This window comes from Panthera onca, chromosome B1, assembly GCF_046562875.1.
Source record: "Panthera onca isolate mPanOnc1 chromosome B1, mPanOnc1 haplotype 2, whole genome shotgun sequence".
Lineage (NCBI taxonomy): Eukaryota > Metazoa > Chordata > Mammalia > Carnivora > Felidae > Panthera > Panthera onca.
Genome location: NC_138342.1, coordinates 62,436,958 through 62,462,061, shown reverse-complemented (window position 1 = coordinate 62,462,061; position 25,104 = coordinate 62,436,958). Strand labels below are relative to the sequence as shown.

General features: G+C 36.1%; 1 protein-coding gene across 2 annotated transcripts in view; it reads left to right on the top strand.

Annotated features, from left to right (window-relative positions):
• Positions 1 to 25,104, top strand: part of CCNI (cyclin I) — a 35,211-nt gene that overhangs the window by 1,088 nt on the left and 9,019 nt on the right. The window contains exons 2-3 of one of the 2 annotated variants that reach the window (XM_060654827.3): positions 8,292 to 8,448; positions 22,013 to 22,141. In XM_060654827.3, coding sequence (XP_060510810.1) covers positions 8,335 to 8,448; positions 22,013 to 22,141 — 243 coding nt within the window. In that variant the 5' untranslated portion in view covers positions 8,292 to 8,334. The remainder of the gene's footprint in view (positions 1 to 8,291; positions 8,449 to 22,012; positions 22,142 to 25,104) is intronic. The other variant, XM_081795549.1, reaches the window with a different exon arrangement.

Sequence of the window (25,104 nt, the reverse complement as noted above, 5' to 3'; positions counted from 1 at the left end):
AGAAAGGCGGGGTTGAAGTACCCGAAATTTTGAAAAGAGGACAGAACGGCCCCCTCTTGAGCTCGAGGTTCCTTTGCAGGTCATTTGGGCAAGGGTTGAGAGTTGGGTAGCAAAGTAGTGGAAGGTGTTCCTGGGGAGGTAGAATGGAGTCACTGAAAGCCTCTGAATGTCAAGCTCAAGTCTTCAGCTTTTTTATTCTCTCAGTGGAGAGCGCCACAGCGTTTGAGGAGCAGGGTATGATGTTAATAAATAACACTTGTTGAACCTTTTTATCTGACGGCATTGTTCAAAGCAGTTTGCAACTCACTGAAGCCTCAAAAGGACTCGTGGTGAGGCAGGTAGTTCGGGAGCCTTAGTTTATCCAAGAGGAAAACTGAGGGTCCACAGGATGAAGTAATCTACCCTGTAGGTGACAGCTAGAGCCGGATGGCCAGAATTCAAACCCGAACAGCCTATGTTGTAGACTCTCTTTACCGAAAAATGCATTTGTTGAAAACATTAACGATAGGATTACCTGCTTCTGCTTTTTCCACGTGATTTGTGGTAGATGAGATAGAAGGTAGTGGACAAATAGGTGAAGAATGAACAGGGTTTAGGTTTGCAGATTTGGAACCCGAAGGATGGGAGATTCTGAACTTCTGGACTGGGATAAATTTCTTACTACTGATGTAGAGCAGACTAGTTAGAATCAGCATGTGTGGGGAAGGCACGGTAGCGATGATTTGCAGCGACGGATAACTGGGTTTAAGCGACAGTGTGACTCCCAGTAGGTTAGAATGGAGCTCTACGATGTTTTTTGGTGAAGATTGGAAGCTGAGAGTGTGTACACGTTTTATTCCGATTGTAAAACACTTTAAAAACGAAAGGTACCTTTCTGTACCTTTCTTCATCTTTAAAAATGGGTTTAATAATACCAACTTTGTTAGCTTGTATAAAGATTAAATGAGTTCATATGGTGTAATAAATACTTTGAACAATACCTGGCTGAGTTGTAAGCACTGATTGCTTTTTCTTATTCAGAACTTAAGCATAAGCTGTTTATTAGGCATAGTGCTAAACTCTGGAGTGTTTGCTATCAAAGAACTCAGGGTTAGTGGGAGAGACAGGTCTTTCACACAGCAGATAAATTCAAAAGTAGGATTATGTCCAAGTACAGATGTGAGAAGGCAGGGTACTATTTACAGACCTGTGCAAATGACAGCTCTGTAGAAAGGGAGGTGCCAGCTAGAGAAGGACATTTCGGGTTGAAAGAACAGTGTGTGGAAAGGCATGGAGCTAGGGAAGCAAACAGCAGGCTGTTTTGGAATTACAAGTACCTGCAGTTCTTTATTAGGTTAGGAACATAAAGTCAAGATGGTCACATTAAAATCCCTCTTTTTAGAATAGGAGCTTAGTTCCAGAAGTCAGCATCAGTACAGAATTATTTTAATGGAGTCGGTGTTATGGTGATAATAAAGATAAGAATTCTGTGTTAATAAAGTTTCTGTTGTTTATCCAGCCCTGTGCAGCACGTTTTCTTAGAAGAGCAGGAGGCTCTGTATGTAGATTTGTAATATAGTTTATGCTGTACAGTAGGCATTTTATAAACTATTCACTCATACATTAAGTTATTTGATAAACATGGAGAAAGAAGCAGCAGTGGTAAGTGAAAGAATGGCAAGAGAAATGTGAAACTACTGTAAAGTTAGAAGTGTATGGAATATGCCAACCAAAACAGTCTTTTTGTTTCTTAGTTCCTAGAGACTTCTAGCTGTCTGAGCACTCAAAGTTTTGGATGTAACTAATGGCATAAAATAATAACATATACATAACCATAAAGTTCTAGTATTTCAAACAGTAAAATTATATTTTAAGTGTATTTTATTCTTTTTAAAAAAATTTTTTTTAATGTTTATTTTTGAGAAGGAGAGAGCGTTAAGTGAGGGGCAGGGAGAGAGGGAGACACAGAATCCGAAGCAGGCTCCATCCAGGCTCTGAGCTGTTAGCATCGACGGGACATGGGGCTTGAACCCATGAGCAGTGAGATCATGACCTGAGCCGAAGTTGGACGCTCAACAACCTAAGCCATCCAGGCGCCCCTGTATTTTATTCTTCAGCAGGTTTCATTATTCATCTAACTTAATCTATTTTACACATCAGAAAACAAACTTGTACATTATCAGAGAAACAAAACTCAAGTTAATGTTTTCTTCACTGTACCATTATTTGTCTTACTAGAATCTTAAAAAAGGAACCTAAAAGGTGTCCTGGTAATATAAATACTTCCATAACTTGTCTTCTGTTGGGGGGGGGGGGGGGGAGGTTTTCCAACATTCTTAACTTGAGAGTAATTTCAAAAAGAAACCCTATTCCTAGATTCATCTGTCATTAATATATCACCCCACTTGTTTTATCATTTATCCTCTCTTTCTTTGTCGCATATATATGTTGCATGCATTATGGCCCTTTACTCCTAAGTATTTTACTGTGTATTTCCCCAAAAATACGAATATTCTCTTATAGAATCGCAGTAAAGTTATCATTAGTAAGTTTAACATTGATAACATTTTTTAAAAATCTTTTTAAAATGTTTACTTTTTGAGAGGAGAGAGCATGAGGGGCAGAGAGACAGAATCCAAATAGGGTCCAGGCTCTGAGCTATCAGCACAGAGCCTGGCATGGGGCTCAAACTCCCAACCGTGAGATCGTGACCTGAGCTCAACCCGACTGAGCCACCCAGGTGACCTTAACATTGATAACATCTACTTTAATTTGTCTGTTCCCATTATGTCAGTTGACCCAGTAATGACTTTTAGCAGTTTATCTTCCCACTACAGGATTGAGTCTACGGTCAGATACTGAACTTCCATTTTTCTGTAGCCTCTGATCTGGAATATTTCTGCAAGTGTCCTCCGTGCTTTTTTCTTTCACTTGGATTATTTATGTCTTATTTTTGAAAGATAAAGGAAGTTTTAACTCTTTATTTTTTGTTACATTCCCCTAGTGTGAACAAAGAATGGTTCCTTTATTTACTCATTTTCATGTGGTGTATTACATAAATTGATTTCCTGAATGTTAAAGCAACTTTGCAGTCCTGGGCTAAATCCCACTTGATTATGGTGTATAATCTTTTTTTTTTTTTTTTTTTTGCTAGTATTTTGTTAAGGAATTCCACATCTGCATTTAGAAGAGATGTTCATGGGGCACCTGGATGGCTCAGTCGGTTAGACGTCTGACTTCGACTCAGGTCATGATCTCATGGTTCATGGGTTCGAGCCCTGCATTGGGCTCTGTGCTGATAGCTCAGAGCCTGGAGCCTGCTTCGAATTCTGTGTCTCTCTCTCTCTCTGTGCCCCTCCCCTGCTTGCTCTCTGCCTGTCTCTCTCTCTCAAAAATAAATAAAAATTAAAAATTAAAAGAAGAATAGATGTTCATCAATAGTTTTCTAGTGCTATTGTTTTTGCTTCACTGGCCTCATAAAGTAAGTTGAGAAATGCTCTTTATTTTTTGGAGGAGTTTGTGAAGAATTTTTAAAATTTTTCTGCAGATGTTTGGTAGAATTCACTAGTGAAGCCACTTGGGCATAGGCTTTTCTTTGACAATTGTTTGTTTACTGAATCAGTTTCTTGTATGGCTGTTCAGCTTTTTCTGTTTCTTTTGAAGTCCATTTTGATAATCTGTGGTTCTAGGTGCTTGTCCATTTCATGCAAATTGTCCAATTTATTTGCAAACAATTCATAAAATTTCTTTATAATACCTTTTATTTCTACAGCATAGGTGGTAATGTCTTCTCTTTATTCCTGATTTTAGTACTTTAACCTTTCTGTTTTTTCTTGGTTGGTGTAGCTAAAGGTTTGCCAATTTTGTTGATCTTTTCAAAGAACCAACTTTTGGTTTCATTGATTTTTCTCTATTTCTCTATTCCTTCATTAATTTCTGCTCATATTTTTTCTGATTTGCTTTTGGTATAGTTTGCTCCACTTGCACCCTATGAGTTTTGGCATATTAGGTTTTCTTTTTCATTCATCTTGAAGTATTTTCTAATTTCCCTCATGATTTCTTCTTTGACCCAGATTCCTTTGTTTTAAAAACAATTGTTAAAGCATCTAAATATTTGAAAGTCTTACTTAGAATCTTAACTGTAGAAGATTGAAGAACAGGAATCTCTTGAATCTGATGTTACTCTTTACATGATTTGATGCTGTGCGTGCATCTCTGTCCCCTATTCATCCGATTTAAAAGTAATTTTCAAAGCAAACATTTTGAGGGAAGAGTAATCACAGGGGCAGCTAGCCATTGGAGAATGTTGAGAAAGTTGGGGGATCCTGGTGAGCCACCCTGTTGGGTATAGCTAATGGAATGAAACAGGTAACTTTCGACAAGAGTTAATTATGTACTAAAATGGTAAAGAAGAAGCCTTAGAACCAATGAAGTTTAATCTCCAACTAATATAGGTGTTTTTTCTAAATATCTCTTAACAGATGGTCATCTAGCTTATACTCCATTTCCAAGGTTAATATTTATATCTGCTTCAGATGAAATTATAGTGACTTTGTTCATCTAATTTTAGAGAATCTGGGAAAACTACCAAGGCAACAAAATTGGAATCTCAGAACACCTCAGCATAATGTAACAATAGTTAGAATCTAATAAGGTGACTCTCCTTCAAGATGACTTTTTTTAAAAAGAAAGAGTATATTTATGGTCCTGAACAAGGTCCCCTCTACCTTCAAAAAAAGGGCACCAAAACTGCACGCACAATGGAGTAGGGCAGGTGAAGAGAATTTGCCTGAGTGTACCTTAGTAAGTCTTAAGAGTTGTAGTTGACCATAAATTCTATCTGAATTGATAGTGTGATGCAGACTCCGAAAAAATAGCTAATGACCTTAGACTGTATCAATACTTAAACTGGTGCTAATTTAGAAGAACAGAAATCATGTCATGTGAGGAAACCTTGAACAGTTTTACAGCTATGAAAAAGATGAGTTGGTGGGCATGGTAGCCGCTTTCAAACATTTGAAGGATTGGCTTGTGAAAGATTAGATTTGGGTTTGTTTGTTTTGCTTCTTGGTTGTTTTTGTTTTTTGCCCCAAGGATTGAAACCAGCCTTTGGTTGAGTCCCAGTTTTATCAGGGTTCTATGAGTGATAAAAAGATAATATTGGTAGGTATCATTTCATTATCCTATAGTTTATTATTTCATAGGAGGTATAGTGGGAAGGGATAGAACCTGGTACTGGCACAAAAACAGACACATGAATCAATGGAACAGAATACAGAACCCAGAAATGGAACCACAAATGTGTGGCCAACTAATCTTTGACAATGCAGGAAAGAATATCCAATGGAAAAAAAAAGACAGCAAGTGTTGTTGGGAAAACTGGACAGTAACATGCAGAAGAATGACCACTTTCTTACACTGTACACGAAATAAACTCAAAATGTATGAAAGGCCTAAATGTAAGACAAGAAACCATCAAAATCCTAGAGGAGGACACAGCTAATAACCTCTTTGACTTCTCTGTGGCAACTTCTTACTAGACATGTCTCAGAGGCAAGGAAAACAAAAGCAAAAATGAACCATTGGGACCTCGTCAAGATAAAAAGCTGCACAGTGAAAAAAACAACAAAACTAAGAGGCAGCCTACAGAATGGGAGATGATATTTGCAAATGACTATTGGATAAAGGGTTAGTATCCAAAACCTAGGAAGAATTTATCAAACTCAACACCCAAAAAACAAATCTAGTGAAGAAATGGGCAGAAGACATGAACAGACACTTTTTCAGAGAAGACATCCAGATGACCAATGGACCCATGGAAAGATGCTCAACCTCACTCATCATCAGGGAAATACAAATCAAAACCACAATGAGATACCACCTCACACCTGTCAAAATGGCTAAAATGAACAACTCTGGAAATAACATGTTGACGAGGATGCAGAGAAAGGGGAACACTTTTGCACTGTTGGTGGGAATGCATAGTGGTGCAGACACTCTGGAAAATAGTTTCTCAAAAATACCCAAAAAACAGAAACTACCCTGTGACCCAGCAATTGCACTGCCAGGTATTTATCCAAAGGATACAAAAATGCTGATTTGAAGGGGCACATGCACCCCAATGTTTATAGCAGTACTATCAACAAAGTATGGAAAGAGCCCAAATGTCTATCAACTAATGAATGGATAAAGAAGATGTGGTATATATATACAACAGAATATTTCTCGGCAGTTAAAAAAAAATGGAATCTTGCCATTTGCAACAGTGTGGATGGAACTAGAGTGTATTATGCTAAGCAAAATAAGAGAAAGACAAATAAGATTTCACTCCTATGTGGAATTTAAGAAGTGAAACATGAAAATAGGAGAAGGGAAGGAAAAGTAAGAAAAACAGGGAGGCAAACCACAAGAGACTCCTAATTACAGAGAATAAACAGGGTTGCTGGAGGGGAGTTGATTGGGGGGAATGGGCTAAATGGGTGATGGACATTAACGAGGGCACTTTTAGGGATGAGCACTGGGTGTTATATGTAAGTGATGAGTCACTTAATTTTCTTAAAACCATTACTATGCTGTAAACTAACTTGGATTTAAATTACAGAAAAGAAAGAGTACCTGGAGTTGAGGATAAGGGTGGCATGGAAATTGAATAAGTTTATTTGTTTAAAAAAATTTTTAATTTTATTTAAAACAAATTTTCATGTCAATTCTAGACATTTAAATTTTTTTTAAATCCCATAAATCTGAAGTGCATACATAATATACACAGTTGAAAAATGAAATTGTTATATAAGGTTTATAATGAAGAACTGCAGTCTCCTGCTTCTGGACTTCTCACCCTTTTCTCACTTTCTTGAGGTGAATCTCTGAGCACTTATCTGTTTCTCTTGTTATTTAAGATATTTTCAAATAACTTGCCCTACTGTTTTTTGATATTTCAGTTTTAGATAATAGTTTTCCTACTGTGACATGTAAAGGGGTGGCTCTCGTTTTACCTTGTAATACCTCTCATCTTCTCAGTGCAGTTTTATCTGTTTGATAAAATCCCTATTTAGTATATTCATTATTGTTATGTAAATGTCGATATTATTACGTTTGCCTTCTTGCATAATCTTTTTCTGATGTTAATTACCCTTTCATTACCCTTTCATTTCCTTAGCTTTTATCAAATCTAGTTGAGTCTTGCCACATCTTAGCTTCTCAATCCAATTTTCTTTTTATTTTGAGAGAGACAAAAGGACAGAGTGTGAGTGGGGGAAGGGCAGAGAGAGAGAGAATCCCAAGTAGGCTCTGTGCTGTCAGCACTGGGGGTGGGGTTGGGGGGGTGGGGTTGTGCTTGATCTCACAAACCTTGAGATAGTGACCTGAGCTGAAATCAAGTCAGATACTTAACCAGCTGAGCCCACGTAGGCACCCCTCAATCCAATTTTCTAAGCATGGTTGTACCTCTCAGTCTCTAGTTTCTTTTTCTTTTCTTTTCTTTCTTTCTTTTATTCTATTATTTAAAAAAAAAAACAAAAAACAAAAAACAAAAAACTTAAAGACCTTTCTCCTGGACTTTCAGTTGCACTGCACTGATCTGGACTGTTGCTCTTTAGACTTGCTTATTTTAGGGTGCCTGTCACTTTATTGTTGAGTTTTCTAGATGATCACTCTCTAGTAGACTTTCTGCAGTGATACAGATGTTCCTTTTCTGCACTATCTGATGCAGTATCCACAAACTACATGTGGCTATTGAGCATTTGAAATGGGGCAGTTGTGACTGAGGAATTATATTTTAACTTCATTTAATTCTAATATAAATAGTTCTGTGTTAGCGGACACTGTATTGGAAGCACAAATAAAGGCGATTTCATACTGATTATATGGGTATGAGTGGGATATAATGCTATGGATTTCATTTTTTTTTAATGAAAGAAAAGGTTAGTAACCTTTATCTGATTAGATTTTTAAGAGGAATATTTGAGATAACTACTTCTAAGAATTACTAGTATGAAAATCCAATGACTTAAAATTTGTTGGCACAATTTGAGATGTAATAATATATTTTCTTCAGAGTCTATAGGTTCTATCAATTATATGTCCATGTTTTTATTGTCTTTACTACTGGGTTTCATATTAAAAGTGAATATGTTTAGGTAACATAATTATTGTAACGTTTTAATGTATTTTAAAGACCTATGAAATCCTATACTGCCTTGTAACATTCTTATTTTGTTTTATGAATTGCTTAATAAGAACAACATATTTGTACAATGCTACATGTACTCTATAATTAAAGAAAAAGCATTGTTTTATATTTGATTTTATAGGTAGCTACATCAAGCTGGGAGGCAGGCAGATCCAAAGGATATCATGAAGTTTCCAGGGCCTTTGGAAAACCAGAGATTGTCTTTCCTGTTGGAAAAGGCAATCTCTAGGGAAGCCCAGATGTGGAAGGTGAATGTGCCGAAAATGCCTACCAATCAGGTAATAATTTTTCTCTTCACTCTAGATAGATGACTTAGAAATAAGTGTACTACTCTCATATAGTGGTGTCTTGACACTGCCTGGGAGAAATACATACTATTAAAGGATATGCTCTATTTTTTATTTAAGAAACTTCTTGTTTCATTCTGAAACAAGAATGAACTTTTTGTTAGCTTTTGTTATCTGAGTTACAGCTTTAAGAAGATACATTTGTTCTCTTTCACTATAGCCCAGTGCTAACACCAATAAGCCTTCTTTATTTCTAGGTATATAGTTAGCTATGGAAGCTGAAATTATCTTTAGTACACAAAAATTGTTCTTTCTTTCTTGAATATTTATAAGGGGTTCAAGTAAGCTACTAAGATAATGCCAATGTTGGATGCTTCTAGAGAGATAGGCTTCTTACCACTCAATTACTATTAGCCATATGCCTTTTCTTTTAGAAATGTATATGCTTCTAACATATAATCCTATTAATGTTTTTTTTTTTTTAACAAATAATTATTCAGTTTATGCACTTCCAAAGCTTATTGTATAAGCTCTTTTTATCCCTAGTATCTTGCATTGTGCTTGGAATAAAGAACAGTGGCCAAGAAATTTTGATCTGTGTAGGTAAATGAATAGCAAATATCTGAGTTCCTCCTTTGTTGGTTTAGGTTAACCTTTGTTTGTAGGTTTTTGAAATCTAAATGCATCTTCTAATTCTAACCTATTTCTGTCATTCTTTGTCACAAGCTGATGAAAAATGTTTTGCATTTATTGTTACTTACTTGTCATTTAGCAGATTGAAATTAGTTATCTGGAGTGTGTTACCATATTTAATCCTTTGAAATAGGTAATAGTCCCTTTGCTCAAGACTTTATAATTATAATTTTTTTTAACGTTTATTTATTTTTGAGGCAGAGAGAGACAGAGCATGAATGGGGGAGGGTCAGAGAGAGAGGGAGACACAGAATCCAAAGCAGGCTCCAGGCTGTAGCTGTCAGCACAGAGCCTGATGCAGGCCTCGAACTCACGGACTTTGAGATTCATGACCTGAGCCGAAATCGGACGCTTAACTGACTGAGCCACCCAGGTGCCCCAGGACTCAAGACTTTAATAAGTAGTAGAGTTATAATTTGAACCTGAGGTAGTTCTCTTCCCATTATACTTTGTTTTCAGTTTTTACTTTTATGTACTTGTGTGATTTTTAATTTTTTTATTACTATTTTTTTAAAGTTTATTTTGAGAGAGAGCAAAAGAGTACAAGCTGGGAAGGGGAAGAGAGAGGGAGAGACAGAATCCCAAGCAGGCTCTGCGCCATCAGCACAGAGTCCGATATGGGGCTCAATCCCATGAAACATGAGATCATGACCTGAGCTGAGATCAAGAGTCGGACTCTTAACCAACTGAGCCACCTAGGCACCCCATCTTGTGTGATTTTTTTTAGATTACTTGGGAATTCAGTCATTCAGTAAATGTTCATTAAGTATCTGCTACATTCTGAGCACTTTAAGCATTGAAGATACATCAGTGAGAAAACTGAAATTCCTGTCCTTATGTTCTGACATTCTGGTATGCCTCAAAGCTTAAATACACCTGGCTTTAGAACCATTTCTTTCTTCCTTCTTCTGCTGTCTCCTTGAGTCAGCATGTAACCAACAATAATATTCTTTTACAACATAGTCTTTAAAGGTGGTACTCTACCAAGATTATAGTATATTGCTATGTTATCACTTAACCTGGCCTATTTCTATAGGTGACTTAGTAAATACTACTGAGGTAATACCAGAGAATAGAACAGTATTAAACTTCTAAGAGGGAATACTTAAGGATTTGCTTTTAGTAACATCAAGTAGAAGCCAAAGTTAATTCTCAAATGTGGATGGGCTTGTTCTGATGGAGATAGGGAATAAGGTAGAGAGATAAGAGGAAAGAGCTGTAAGGGCTGGAGCCACTTTCTATAGTAACCCGCAAGGACACTTCTGTATTCTAGTTCTAATTTTTTTATTTTCTTCTATCACTCTTCACGGACTGGCTTTTTTACTTCTTTTTCCACTATTACTTCTAATCATGTTTTCCCTTCTTGATTTCTTGCAGAAAAGAAACAGTCTTGTTGTTAAGCCATATACATACTTTGTCCAACTTTTCTAATGTTTTTTTAAGTGCTGGTAAAAATGGAAAAATAAAATATTTTAATTTTCTGCTTTGTGTCTTTCCTTCAGTTTCCTTATGTTTCTTTCTCTACCTAAACTGTACCTCTGGATCACTCTCTTACAGTTCTCTTTTAATCTGCAGCTCGTATCCCCAAGTTTAGAACAGAGTGGTCACACGAGAATGTTATACACCTATCACTCCCTGTGTGTGTGCTCCTACAGCACTTTTTACTTCCCTTATAGCACACAATATTATAATTTCCTAATGATGTGATTGTGAGTTCCTTTGGGCTAGGGTTGTGTTATTTTATTTACTGGCATATAATAGACATATAATATAGTAATAAACATTTACTGGCATATAATATAGTAGTAAACATCTCATTTCTTTGTAATTATTTCAGGTTAGAGAAGTTCTTTTACATAATAGTACGTTCAATTACACGATAATTTTGTTATATGAATTTGGGGGAAAAATTGAAGACTGGTCAAAGTGACATGCACTTTCAGATATTCTTTATTTTGCTAAAGTGCTTTTCATATGCAAAGACAAAACTATGCTTGAAGCCGTTACTATAAAGATGGTTTTCATTAGAAGTTTGAAACTCTAAGGAATCTTCAAAGGCCATATAATTATGTAGTTTCCAATACATGATCTCGAGCCACTGGGCTTCTGAGTGTATCAGAGTCACCCAGGAGACTTCTTACAGAGATTCCAGACCTCACTCAGACTTCTTGGGCTTGTGGTGGCAATTATGGAAATATGTATTTTAAAAAGCTTTATAGTTTTATTAACATGAATTAGATTTGGGAATCACTGATTTACTCTAACCACACAGTAGAAAAGTTCTCCTTCTAACATCTCTGGTAAGTGATCCTCTGTTTTGGATATTTTATTCATTCTACTATGGAAAAACTATAAATTATTGTCAAGTTTTTCCTAAATTGAACCTGAAAACTCCTTCTTTCTAGTGGCCACTTACTGGTTCTAGTTTTGTCCACTGGAGCAATACAGAATAAATCTCCTTGTTTTGAGTGGTAGCCCTTTATCTATTCAAAGATGTGTTAAGCCCAAAAAGTCATCTCTTTCCCTTTCTTTCTTTCTTTCTTTCTTTCTTTCTTTCTTTCTTTCTTTCTTTCTTTCTTTTTAATTCAAGTTAGTTAACATACAGTGTAGTCTTGGTTTTAGGAGTAGAACCCAGCGACTCATCTCTTACATATGACACCCAGTGCTCATCACTAAAAGTGCCCTCCTTAGTGCCCATCACCCATTTAACCTATTCCTCTACCCACCTCCCCTCCAGCAACCCTTAGTTTGTTCTCTGTATTTAAGAGTCTCTTACGGTTTGTCTCCCTGTTTTTATCTTATTTTTGCTTCCCTTCCCTTATGTTCATCTGTTGTGTTTCTTAAATTCCACATAGGAGTGAAATCATATATTTGTCTTTCTCTGACTGACTTATTTTGCTTAGCATAATACTTTCTAGTTGCATTCACATTGTTGCAAATGGCAAGATTTCATTTTTTTAATTGCGAGTAATATTTCATTGTATGTATATATGTACACACACCCCACATCTTCTTTATCCATTCGTCAGTTGATGGACATTTGGGCTCTTTCCATACTTTGTTGTTAGTGCTGCTATAAACATTAGAGTGCATGTGCCCCTTCAAATCGGCATTTTTGTATCCTTCGGATAAATACCTGGCAGTGCAATTGCTGGGTTGTAGGGTAGGTCTGTTTTTAATTTTTTGAGGAACCTCCATACTGTTCTCCATAGTGGCTGCACCAGTTTGCGTTCCAAATAACAGTGCAAAAATGTTCCTCTTTCTCCGCATTCTTGCCACCATGTGTTGTTTCCGGAGTTGTTCATTTTAGCCATTCTGACAGGTGTGAGGTGGTATCTCATTGTGGTTTTGATTTGTTGTATTTCCCTGATGACAAGTGAGGCTGAGCATCTTTTCATGTGTCTGTTAGTCATCTGGATGTCTTCTTTGAAAAAGTGTCTGTTCATGTCTTCTGCCCATTTCTGCACTAGATTATTTGTTTTTTGGGTGTTGAGTTTGGTAAATTCTTCCTAGATTTTGGATACTAACCCTTTATCCGATAGTCATTTGCAAATATCTTCTCCCATTCTGTAGGCTGCCTCTTAGTTTTGTTGATTGTTTCCTTCACTGTGCGACATCTCTCTTGTTTTTTAACCATTTTTTGATTAAGATTTCTCTCGTACCACCCCAGGGTTTCTTTTTCAAGATCTACTCTTTTTAGTGTGTTTCTTAAGTTGTGATCTTTCAGTTGTAGTTAATAATAAGCAATGAAGTGAAACTATTACTTTATCTTGATTTGATAATTTCATTAAAGCAGCCTAAATTTTGTTTAGTTTAGTTTTGGCAGCAGTGTCATGTTGGCTTATTGAACTTGTTTTTAAAGCCGCCTTTTTTTTTAAAACATTTTTTTAAAATGTTTATTTATATTTGAGAGAGAGAGAGACAGAGGGTGAAAGGGGGGAGGGGCAGACAGAGAGGGAGACCGAATCCGAAGTAGGCTCCAGGTTCTGAGCTGTCAGCACAAAGCCCAATGCATGGCTCGAACTCACAAGCAGTGAGATCATGACCTGAGCCAAAGTTGGACGCTTAACCAACTGAGCCACCCCGGTGCCCCTCCCTCTCTTTAAATACTGCACTGCCTTAGTTATTATAGCATTATAATAAGTGTTTGGTGGCATAAACTTTGTGTTTTTCTCAAGATTGTGTTGGCTGTTGTTAGCCCTTTGCTCTTTGAATATATTTTAAAATGCACTGGTCAGTTAAAAAGTTTGGGGAGTCAGTTACTGAATCTGTCAGTTTGGGGAGAATTCTTTGTAATATGAGTCTTCCATTTCATGAACATAGACTATCTCGCCATGTTCTTTAAAGTTGGTCCTCCGGAGCATCTGGGTGGCTCAGTCCGTAAAGCATCTGACTTCGGCTCAGGGCATGGTCTCACGGTTCATGAGTTTGAGCCCCTTGTCAGGCTGTGTGCTGACAACTCGGAGCCTGGAGCCTGCTTCAGATTCCGTCTCTCTCTCTCTCTCTCTCTCTCTCTCTCTCTCTCTCTGTCTCTAGCCCCACTTCCTCTGCTTGCGCTCTGTCTCTCAAAACTGAATAAATGTTAAAAAAAAAAAAAAATTAAAGTTGGTCCTAAGTTTCTTTTAATAATGGTTGGTAGTTTAGGTTTATTTCTAGATATTTGAGTCTTGGTGAGGCTATTACAAATGGTATTTTAGATTTTTTATTTTTTTAATATGCTGTTTCTGTACACTGGTATATGGAAATAAAATAGCTTTTTATATATTGATCATACTAAATTAGCTTACAGACTGATTTGTATTTTTTTTATTTAAAAAAATTTTAATGTTTATTAGTTTTGAGAGAGAGAGCACGTGAGCTGGGGAGGGGCAGAGAGAGAGCGAGAGACACAGAATCCGAAGCAGGTTCCAGACCTCCAGCTGTCAGCACAGAGGCCAAGGTGGGGTTTGAACTCACAAACCATGAGATCATGACCTGAGCCAAAGTCACACTTAAGCAACTGAGCCACCCAGGCATCCTGGACTCATTTGTATTTTTGTATATTATACATAGACATGTTTACTGTAAATAATCATGGTTTTGTTTCTTCCTATCCAGTTCTTAATACTTTTTATTTATTTTTCTTGTTTTATGGAATTAGCTAGGGCCTCCAGAATCCCACTGAATATAAGCAGCAAGTATCTTTGTCTCAGTTTTAGTTTGATAGGAAAGTTTTGAGTATTTCACCATTATGTATAATATTTGTTATATATTCTTTAGGTCATCTTGATCAGATTAGGAAGATTATCTCCCTTAATTTGTCAAGAGATTTTTTTCTAAATAGGTGTTAAGGTTTTTTATTTACATCATTGGATTTTGTTAACAGTTTGCTTAGGAATTTTGCATTTATATTCATGGGTAAGATTGGTTTGTGATGCCTTTTGTCAGGTTTTCATAATAAAGTATGCTGGCTTTGTAAAATGAATTGGGAAATGTTCCTGCTTTTTTAAAAAAAAATGCTCTCTCTCAATTTGTTTAGGTCGGTGTTACTTCTTTCTTAAAGGTTGGCAGGTTCCACTGGGGGCCTAGAGATTTATTTGTGGGAAAGTATTAAATAATTCAATTTCTTTGGTAAACGTGAGACTAATCAGGTCTTCATTTAAATCTTATTTTAGTTTTGTAAATTGTGTTTTTCAAGTAATTCATTTATTTCATTTAAATTGTCAAATTATTTGTGTAAAGTTGTTTAATATCATTTTTCTTTTTTTTTAAAGGTAGAGAGAGTGCACACATGAGCAGGGGAGGGGCAGAGAAAGAGAGAGGGAGAGAGAGAATTGTAAGCAGGCTCCATGCCCAGCACAGAGCCCCCACATGGGAGTTGATCTCACAACCATGAGATCACGACCTGAGAGTAAATCAAGAGTCAGATGCTCAACCAGCTGAGCCACCCAGGCAGCCCTATAATATCTTTTTAACATTGAAAAAGTTCATAATGATGTTCTTTTTTCATTTACTTATTGATTTGTGCTTTTTCTTGATTAGTGTTTCTAGAGATCTGTGGATTAGTCTTTTAGTTCTGTTGATACTCCCTGTTGTACATTTGCTTTTTTTTTTTTTTTTTTTTTAAGTAGGCTTCCCACCCAGCACAGAACCCATTGTGGGGCTTGAACTCAAGACTGTGGCATCCAGACCTAAGCTGAGGTCGAGTTGGATACCTGAGCCACCCAGGCACCCCACACATTTGTTTTCTTTTTAAGTTTTGCTCTTTTTTTCATTTCTTGCTTCTGTTACCTTTGTGTAATTTGCTGCTCTTTATCTTGAAGTAGATGCTTAAAAAATTGATTCTTGTATTTTAAGATACACATTTAAAATTAAGGTTTCCTCGAAGTGTAGTTGTTCAACCATGTCTCATTTGCCTCACATGGGGTTCTTAATTTCAGTTACTATATTTTTTAGTTCTAGAATTTCCTTTTGGATTTTTTTTATAGGTATCATTTTTCTAGTGAAATTCTTCATTTTTTCATTTATTTTCCTGCTTTTCCTCTATTTTCTTGTATATTAAGTCCTTTTTTTCCTTTTTTTTAAAAATGTTTATTTATTTATTTTGAAAGAGAGCACGAGCAGGGGAGGGGCAGAGAGAGAGAGAATCCCAAGCAGAGGCTCTGCACTGTCAGCACAGAGCCTGATGTGGGGCCCTGTCCCATGAACCATGAGATCATGCCCTGAACTGAAACCAAGAGTTGGATGTTCAGCTGACTGAGCCACCCACGTGTCCCTTAGGTCCTTTTCAAAGATCTAGGTCTTTTTGTTGCTATCCCTTTTTTCTCTTGGTTTTTGGTCACTTCGTTCTTTTATCATACCTGCTTAATTTTTCTTAATTAAGTTTTTAATTTTAATTCCAGTATTGTTAACATACAGTGTTATATTAGAGTCCAGATGTACAATATAGTGATTTGGTATATCTATTCCTTATTCAGTGCTCATCGAGATAAGTGTATTCTTAATCCCTTTCACCTATTTCACCCATCCCCCCCCCCACCATCCTCCCCTCTGGCAACCATCAACTTGTTCTCTGTAGTAGAGTCTGTTTCTTGGTTTGTGTGTCTCTCTCTTTTTCTCCCCTTTTGTTCGTTTGTTCCATTTCTTAAATTCCACATATGTGTGAAATCATATGGTATTTGCCTTTTTCTGACTGACTTTGCTTAGCATTATACTATATAGCATACCCAATAATTTTTAATTGGATGCTGAACATTATGAAAAATTGTAAAGGCTCTAGATGTTTTCTTGTTACAGAAGGGTTCAGTCTTTTTTTGGTGGGCAAACTGAGTAGGAGATGAATCACTTTAACCCAGTCAGAGATGGTGCTGATTGAAGTCTGGGCAGCAGTTGGGTATGGCTTCATCTCCCTATGGTTTGCCCCCCTCCTAGAGTGTAACCAAGAATTCCACCTGAGAACTTGGGAGGTTGCTGAAGGGTGCTGAACTCATTCTTCCTTTTCAGAGGCTTTTGCTTAGCTTCTTACATCTCTATCCTTCCCAACTTCAGAATTTTATTCAGAAAATTTCATTCAAGGGATTCCTGGGTGGCTCAGTTAAGAGTCCTGTTTTTGGTTTCTGCTCAGGTCACGATCTCATGGTTCATGAGTTCAGGTCCATGTCAGGCTCTGCACTAATAGTGCAGAGCCTGCTTGGGATTCTTTCTCCCTCTGTTGCCTATCCCCCACGTGCTCTCTAGTTCTCTCAAAATAAATAAATAATAAACTTAAATTTTCATTTCAAAATTAAGGGGGAAATCAACTGAGTGTCACATTTAGTTCTCTGACCCTCCCTGTCCCTCTAGGTTCTTGGCTCCTCAAGTCTCCATATTTTGTCTCTAGCCCTATAAAAGCCTCAAAAGCTCTGTAGGTTTCCTTGCCCATACTCAGTCTTTTGGCATACTCACAGGAGGGGCAGATGCCCTGAAGGAAAACTACTATAGAATATTGATTCCTCTCATTTAAGGTTTCCCCATACTCAAAAGTGAATAGAACACTCCTGTGAAAACTTTTGTAAGCTGAAATGTTGTAAAGTGAAGAAACAATTACCATTAACTTATCAGGGAAATTTTTTGAGTGTTCCTAGACCATCTCTTTGGCTTTTCTGATACCTTAGGACACATCTTGCTAACAGATGGACAAAGTAACTCAAGATAGTACTGATGCTCTCAGACAATGTTCAAAGCCATGGTGGCTTGATGCTGAGATACTGAGTGTAGTTCTGGGGAAAGGAGATTGGCAGTACCGGTCTGCTGCTCTGGGTGTACCATCACCATCTCCTTAACATCTTGTTGCAAAACAAGTGCTGAATGCTGTGTTTACTTTTTGCCTTTTTTCGTAAAAGTGAAAATTCTCTTCAGAGTTTTTCATGTACTAATGTAGATTTTCAGTAAAAGCTAAGTGACATAACATGGACTTTTGAAATTTGAGGATACCTGTACCTCGCATCCAGGATCTTAGATCTGCAAAGCCTGGTGGTCCTAGAAGTTCTGATGACTTCAAAACAGGTGGTGGTGGTGGTGGTGGTGGTGGTGGTGGTGGTGGTGAATAGCTTTTCTAGTTCTCCGCTGGACTGTAGGTTATTACCTAATCTGTCATAGCGAAAAGCAGAAATGTAACTTTTCTTAATGTTCAACTTTAGAGATGTGACAGGAGAGGCTGTGGGAGCAGAGGAAAGTACTTTGCTCAACTAGAATTACTAGGAAAAGTGTAGTGAGGAGTGACCATTGAAATAGCTCTTCAAGGATAAATAATAGGACAGGTAAAAGAGAAGGGGTGTGTTCCAACCAGAGGGAACAGTATGAACAGAGGAGCAGTGATAGAATAAAATAACATGGCAGAAGCAAGGAAGGACTATAAATATACAAGTGCTATCCTTACAGTATGAATTTTAAGGCAGAAAGAGATGGAAGGTGAGTGAGGCTGGAGAGGTAGATCATAGGGATTTGTATGCCATGCCTGGGGGATTGTACTTAATCTTTTAGGTAATGGTGAGCCTTTTAGAGTTTAAAGCTGGGGAGGATTTGTATTTTAATGATCAGAATGTAACATGTGAAATATAAAGCCCTATGTTTTACCAGGTTGAATCAATGCATTATAAATTCTCTTGAGGATTGGCTGTTAACCAATGAACTGAACTCTCTTAACCCTATTTGAGGAATCCACGGAAAAGAAAACATCCCTTGATCAAGAAGTACTATCTGCGGTGGGCAGGCAGTTCTGCTTTCCTTTCTTCCTCTGTCCTTCCTTCTGAATGGGATTACTTAGACACAGAACTTAATTTTTCTAAAGCTATCCTAATAATATTACTGTTTCATAAGTACATGCTTGAATCGATTTGAAAAAGTGATGTTAGTACGACTTCCCTAAGAGTGAGTCTTAAACTGTTACCTTTTGTGAGTTTTTTGTTGTAGTTGTTATTTTTGTTAATTTTGACTAGTGATATTAATACTAGCCATGCAGGAATGCTTTCTTGGCTCTGTTCCCAAATTTTAATATAAGATGTAAAGTCTAAAGATCCTGTTATCTCTTTTATAACTAGTTGTATTATACTTGGTTTAAAAATTATATGTAATATTTTGTAAATTTTTTCTGGCATCACTAGAGCATCAGGTATTTTTAGAAGTGGAAAGAACAAAACTAGTATTTTAAGTGCCTTTTGCATTCTGTTTCTACATTTAGTTTTATAGCTACGATATGAAATCTATATAACCATGTTCCCTATGTTACATACTCTTATAGCACATTATGTTCATCTTTTGTGGCACTTCTTACAGTTATATGTTTGTGTTATCTGTTTAATTCAAAAATACCAAATAAACACACTATGTAATATAATTTATGAGTTAGGGATCTTTTTCTCCTCTATCCCCATTGTGTAGATGTCTGAGCTGAAGGTGGAATTAATGGTGTCTTTGTTCTTTCATTGATACTCTAGATCATTGTTCTTTCACCTCCCTAAAACCTCCCCAGTTCCATCAGATTCTGTCACCATCTGTTTCTCCTTGCATGAATGTATTTCCATGTCATTGATTTGTTTGGATGGCTTGCTTAACATTACTTTTCTGTTTTGGCATTTTAGATAAAAGCTCATCTTGGTAGGAATTTAATTTCTCTTGAATGCTTAAGTCTCTCCATATACAAGTATCGTGACTGCCTTCATTTGGCTCTCAGGGAGCCCCTAGACCGGAACTAGTTCTTAAAGTAGCACCTGAGGGCTCTGTGGAAAATGATATATTATAACCAGTGACTATGCTAACTGCTTTTTGACTCAGGGCCTAGCTGTCAGTCTGTGTCTGCTTCCTCTCGCCTTTCTCAAGAAGCTCCAGCTCCAGATGATAATGTTTTGCCACCTTTTTGAGACTCTTTGAGAGAGAATTGAAGCTCCTGGTTCTAATAGCGTAACTCCAGTTTCCTCTGTCATGTTGGACAATAGTCTGTGCAGGATATAAATTCCCTTGCTACTCTATGCACCCAGAACCTGTCAAGCCCATAGCTTCAGTTTCATGAACTGCCTTATGTTTCTTTTTGATCAGTGGCATTATACCACTGATTCTCAGAGTATCTGTTTCTAGCAGTCTTTTTCACCCACCTTGATTTTATTTGTAAGTCAGAAGAGCTTAACAATAGGTTATTTCCTCTGCGTTAACATCATTCCTATGCTTCAGAGTAAAGTTCACAGGCTTAAAAAAACAGCTCTTTTCCGTGCCTTTAAAATGATCATATTGTTTCCTCACTTTTTAAGATGCAGATGTGTTGTTGTCTCTTATAAGAAGCTTTCATTCTACTTCCACACAGGACCAAGTGCCCTTCCAGTATGCTCCCTTAGTGCCTCGTACATACCTCTCTTTTACGCTAATCACAGTTGATTGATATTTTCTTAAGTTTGCCTCACCATGAGACTTTAAGTTTCAGAGTTTAAATAGGAAGTTTTTTTATTCATCATTGTATTCCCAGGATGTGTCATATGATAGACACTAAATGTTTATTAATATGAACTGAATTAAATGTTTTGATTGTCAGATGTTTTCAGATTATTGGTCATAGTCTTAACACCAGTTTGGTGGTGAGATGTTAACATAAGAGGTTGTAAACCATTTTTATCTCATTTTCTTGTCCGTATTTCTTGTGTAGTATTCTAGGGTCATTCTTTATTGACAAAAGGAGTTGACCAGAAGGTAGATATGGCAGTTAATCTTCTAAAATACCAGTTAAAACTGGGTTTAGAGTTAGATGTAAAAATGATAATAAGTGTGATTAGTTGGTTTGACCCACACTAAGAAACACTTTACTATGTTGTGCCAAAGTGAAAAGTGACAGAGAAGTTGGAAAAAAATGAGAAATTGGCTAGCTAGTTCAATGGCAGAGATTTTAATGAGCACCAAGTCATGTATTTCTCACAAGACTAAAGAAAGCCAGGAGGAGGGAGAGAGAGAAATTCCAACTTAAACTTGGAGGAGATAAAGTTGTTAAGATATACAGCCCTCCATGTTTTAAAAAAATTTTTTTTTTTTTTAATGTTTATTTATTATTGAGAGACAGAGACAGAGCATGAGCATAGGAGGGGCAGACAGAGGAGGAGACACAGAATCCAAAGCAGGCTCCAGGCTCTGAGCTGTTACCACAGAGCCCGAAGTGGGGCTCAAATTCACAAACTGCCGAGATCATGACCTGAGCCGAAGTCAGACGCTCAACTGACTCAGCCACCCAGGCACCTCAGCCCTCCATGTTTTAATAGCTCTTAATGTATCTTTCTGTGCTATAAGAATTAATTTCATAAAATTGACCCAGAGTAATCAGGAAAAAGGTTTAAGCTATGACCTTTCTACTTTCTAAGGAATTAGATAAATAATATATTTTAAAAGCTTTCCATCTAAAATGGTTATGATTATAAAGACTGCAGTGCTTTATAATCTGGGTTAAAGATTAAACCTTTACTTGTCTGGAACCCTCACTTACTAAAAATACTTTTTTCCACTAATCACAGTCATTTCTGTACTTTGTTGTGTTTACCTGGCAGAAGTAGTACTTACAGATCTATTTTGTTTATTATAAGTATTAGGTTTTATTTATTTTTTTGTGTGGGGCCTGCAAAACTCAAGGGTAAAGTTATCTAAATAATAATTACTTTAAAGTGTATACCATCTAAAAATTAAGCCTATAAAGCAGTTTAAAATAATACATAGGAAGCAGTAACATTATATGTTTGTATAGTAATATCTCCATTGGTAAATTAATTCAGGTGATTTTCTCTTCAGTATTTTTCTGTGATCTTTAAATTTGTAATTCATCTGTTGTCACTGGTATCTTTCATTTATTCTTGTTGATTTTAGTTTTAATTTTAATGGGCTATTAATCCTATTGCCATACTCCATTTGTATTTTCTAAGATGGTTTAATGGCTATTTGCTGCCTTAGAAAGAAATTCCCTGTATTTTCTTATTCTCTAGAATTGGGAAACTTAATTCCAAAGTTACTATCAGTTGATAATAGTGATACCTAAACTTTTAAAGTGTTATATATTCCCTGGACACCTTAGATTAATTGAAGTATAAGTATATGGTGAAATGACATAATGAAGATTATTTAATAAAGAAAAAGAGACTGGTGGATATTGATAATAAATGCTATGATCAGTAAATAACATTTTATCTTCATTCATCTCAAGCTTGATAGATTTTGAGTAAAGTTAACATTTTTAGCATCTAAATGTATTCCATTGCATTTGCTAACCTTTTATAAGAGAGAATTCATTCTTGATGGTAACTTGGAACTTCACTTGTTCTCTCTCTCTCTCTCTCTCTCTCTTTTTTTTTTTTCTCTTTCTCTTTTACTTGTTCCCTTATAGAATGTTTCTCCATCCCAGAGAGATGAAGTGATTCAGTGGCTGGCCAAACTCAAGTACCAATTCAACCTTTACCCAGAAACATTTGCTTTGGCTAGCAGTCTTTTGGACAGGTTTTTAGCTACTGTAAAGGTAAATATTTTAGGATACACTTAAACACAACCTCTTGTTTGAGGGTTTATATGCTAAACCAGGGGCAATTAGTAAACATTCTGGAAAGTGAAAAAGAGTGGAAAACCTTCCTGGAAATGGTATATGTGCCTATTAAGACATGATGTTTTTTGCCATTGCTTTACATTTTTGGAAATATTTCTAATTGTATTCTGTAATTTTCTTTTTGCTACAAGTATTCATAACTTATACTTAACCTGTGAAATTTTTGATTTCCTGATTTTAAATACCATATATCAGCAGAACGTTGTCTTTAAACACATTGGTGTACTAGAAGTGGACAGTGAACTAGACTAGAAAAGTATAAGCCTGTTGCACATTTTTTTCTTTATTTATTGAATATCCATATTGTGTAGTGTTTTGAAAATATATAAATACATTCTAGAGGCATACATTTGGAGTATAACAAGATGAACAACGTAAAATAAGTTTGTTATGTTTTTGTTGAATGACAGCATACAAAAATACATAAAGAAGTTTATATTGTCCCTGTTGGTGTAACATATCATTGGCTATATTATGTGAAATTTGTCATAGTAGGCCCTCAATTGATTTAAATCAGAAATACAGCATTCATTTAATGGCAAGGCATGAAAAAGTAGAAGAGTAAATCATTTGTTGTCATTTGTATGCCTAGGAATATGTAAGCTGGGGGAACTACGAATTCAGTGTCGGGGATGCTGTACTCTTTGTTATAAAAAATAGAAGCCAGTGGAAGAATTTGGATGGCCACTCAGTTACCTTTTTATAAAGTTTCACACTTGTACTCTTAAGAGACTTAAAGAATTTTTAATTATAATGATACTAATTGCCTGAAATGTAGGTAATCTGAGACGTCTACTTTTAGCTCTGTATCAAGTCCCCCCCTCACATTCCCCCTACTATAGCTAACCTCCCTTACAGAGAAAGATAGTGTCCTTTATTGATTTTTATGTCCTTCACAAATTATTAATAACCTTATTGTAGCTTCTGTCACAGAAAAGGTTCTTACCTTATTATTGAACATTTTAAACAAATTTGGGGGAGTTTCTGGATCAGTTAGAGAATGTTGCCAAGTATAATGTCATTATTTTCATGTTTCTTATTTAATGGGTCCTGTCATGTTATTAGCATAAGATTCTCTTAGGTGGTTAATCTGTGTTGAAATATGTATTCATGTTTTAAATAAAAGCAGACCATACAAGGCTGCAGCAATGAATGGAGCCTCAATCCTAGCTGTGCAGAAGAAAATGCTACGTAGCTCTTGAATTCAAAAGTATGGACCCTGATGGGGCACCTGGCTGGCTCAGTTGGAAGAGTGTGCAGCTCTTGATCTTGGGGTTATGAGTTTGAGTCCTACTTTGGGTATAGAGATTACTTAAATAAATTTAAATTTTTTAAACAAGTATGAACCCTGAGCCCTATTTAGCTTCTGAATCTGAATCTCTAGTTGGTGATATCTGGATGTCTGTATTTAAAGAAACAAAACAAACTGCACAGATGATTCTGATGTACATCCAGGAGTGAGAACTACTGTTTCTTTAAAAAAAAAAAAAAAAAAAAAATCACACTTGCTATTGGGATTCTTTTTATTATAAAATTTATTGGTGCCCTTGATTTAAGGGTTGCATTACCTAACCTAAAGTTGTTAACTATTGGGCTCTTCTTTGTAGTGAACTCTGATTACCTCAAGGATTTGGTCTGTTGTATACTTGGGGAGATAAGGGAGCCTGGAAAATGGTCTTAGCTGCAAGATCTGCCTTCACTTCCTATATCACTTGTGTGATGTCCCTTAACTGCTGAGACATAATAGACATGACAATATTTTTGGAAGTGCTTTCTAAATCATAATATTCTGATTAATATTAATGATTACCTAAAAATGTTGATAGTTTTGAACCAGCTGTTATTTTTCATGTAGGCAGAGGACTAGAAGGTTCTAGACAGTATGCCACTTTAAGACAGTGGTCACTGGCGTGTTTATTAAATAAGTTAATCAAAGCTGCATCAGGTTACCTGAAGATTTCCATAATTTCACAGGAATGTAATATTTGAGTATAAAATAAATGTCAAAACAGGGCTGGCTTATTTATGTTACATCTATGTCATTCAGTATAATTGGACTTAATTGTTCTGGTTATTTGAAACTGTATTCTGATGCTGGGTTGGCAAACTCTTATACTACCAATAAGATAGAAAGTAGGCCTACCTTGTCATAGATCAGGAAAACAGGCAAATTCAAGCCCTCCTATGTGTGTTAAACCCTTTAGAAAGATTTCCCCCCTACTAATTGATTCTGTATGTATTTAGGAACCTTTCTTATGGAACTTGAATATATGTATATGTATATATGTATATGTATGATGCATATACATATGAATATATGAATATGTATATATGTATATATACACACACACACACAATACACACTTGTTTTTGTGGACACTTAATTAGAAAATTTCTATTCATCTGCCAGCCTATAATTTTTAAAGCATTTTGAATGTGTTTATAGTCTTTTTTTTATATTCTTTCGGTTTAATTCTCCTAACATCTAGTATGTTAATATTACTGACGTGACAGGTAAAGAGAGTAAGATTAAAATTAGCTCAAAAAATACACACATGTACAAAGAGTTAATTTTTGGAACTTTATTAAATAAAAAATTGTCTTCTAAAATTAAATTCTTTTTTGCTGGATAGAAATTTAACTTTAGCTAACTAGCATTGGTTGAATTTCTAGCAATGTAGTATAGTATTTTCATAGAATATAATATGGCTAGGGTTGTGAAGTTAAAAAAGTTGGTCCTGGTCTTAGAAAACAATGGGTGGGAATCAGATTAATTATTCCTTAGAATTTTGTGCATACTGTCTCACCTATATATCTAGTTTTGTTTGTTTGGTTTTTTTTTTTTTTTTAACAAACTCTTACAGCTTTTTGAAAAATCA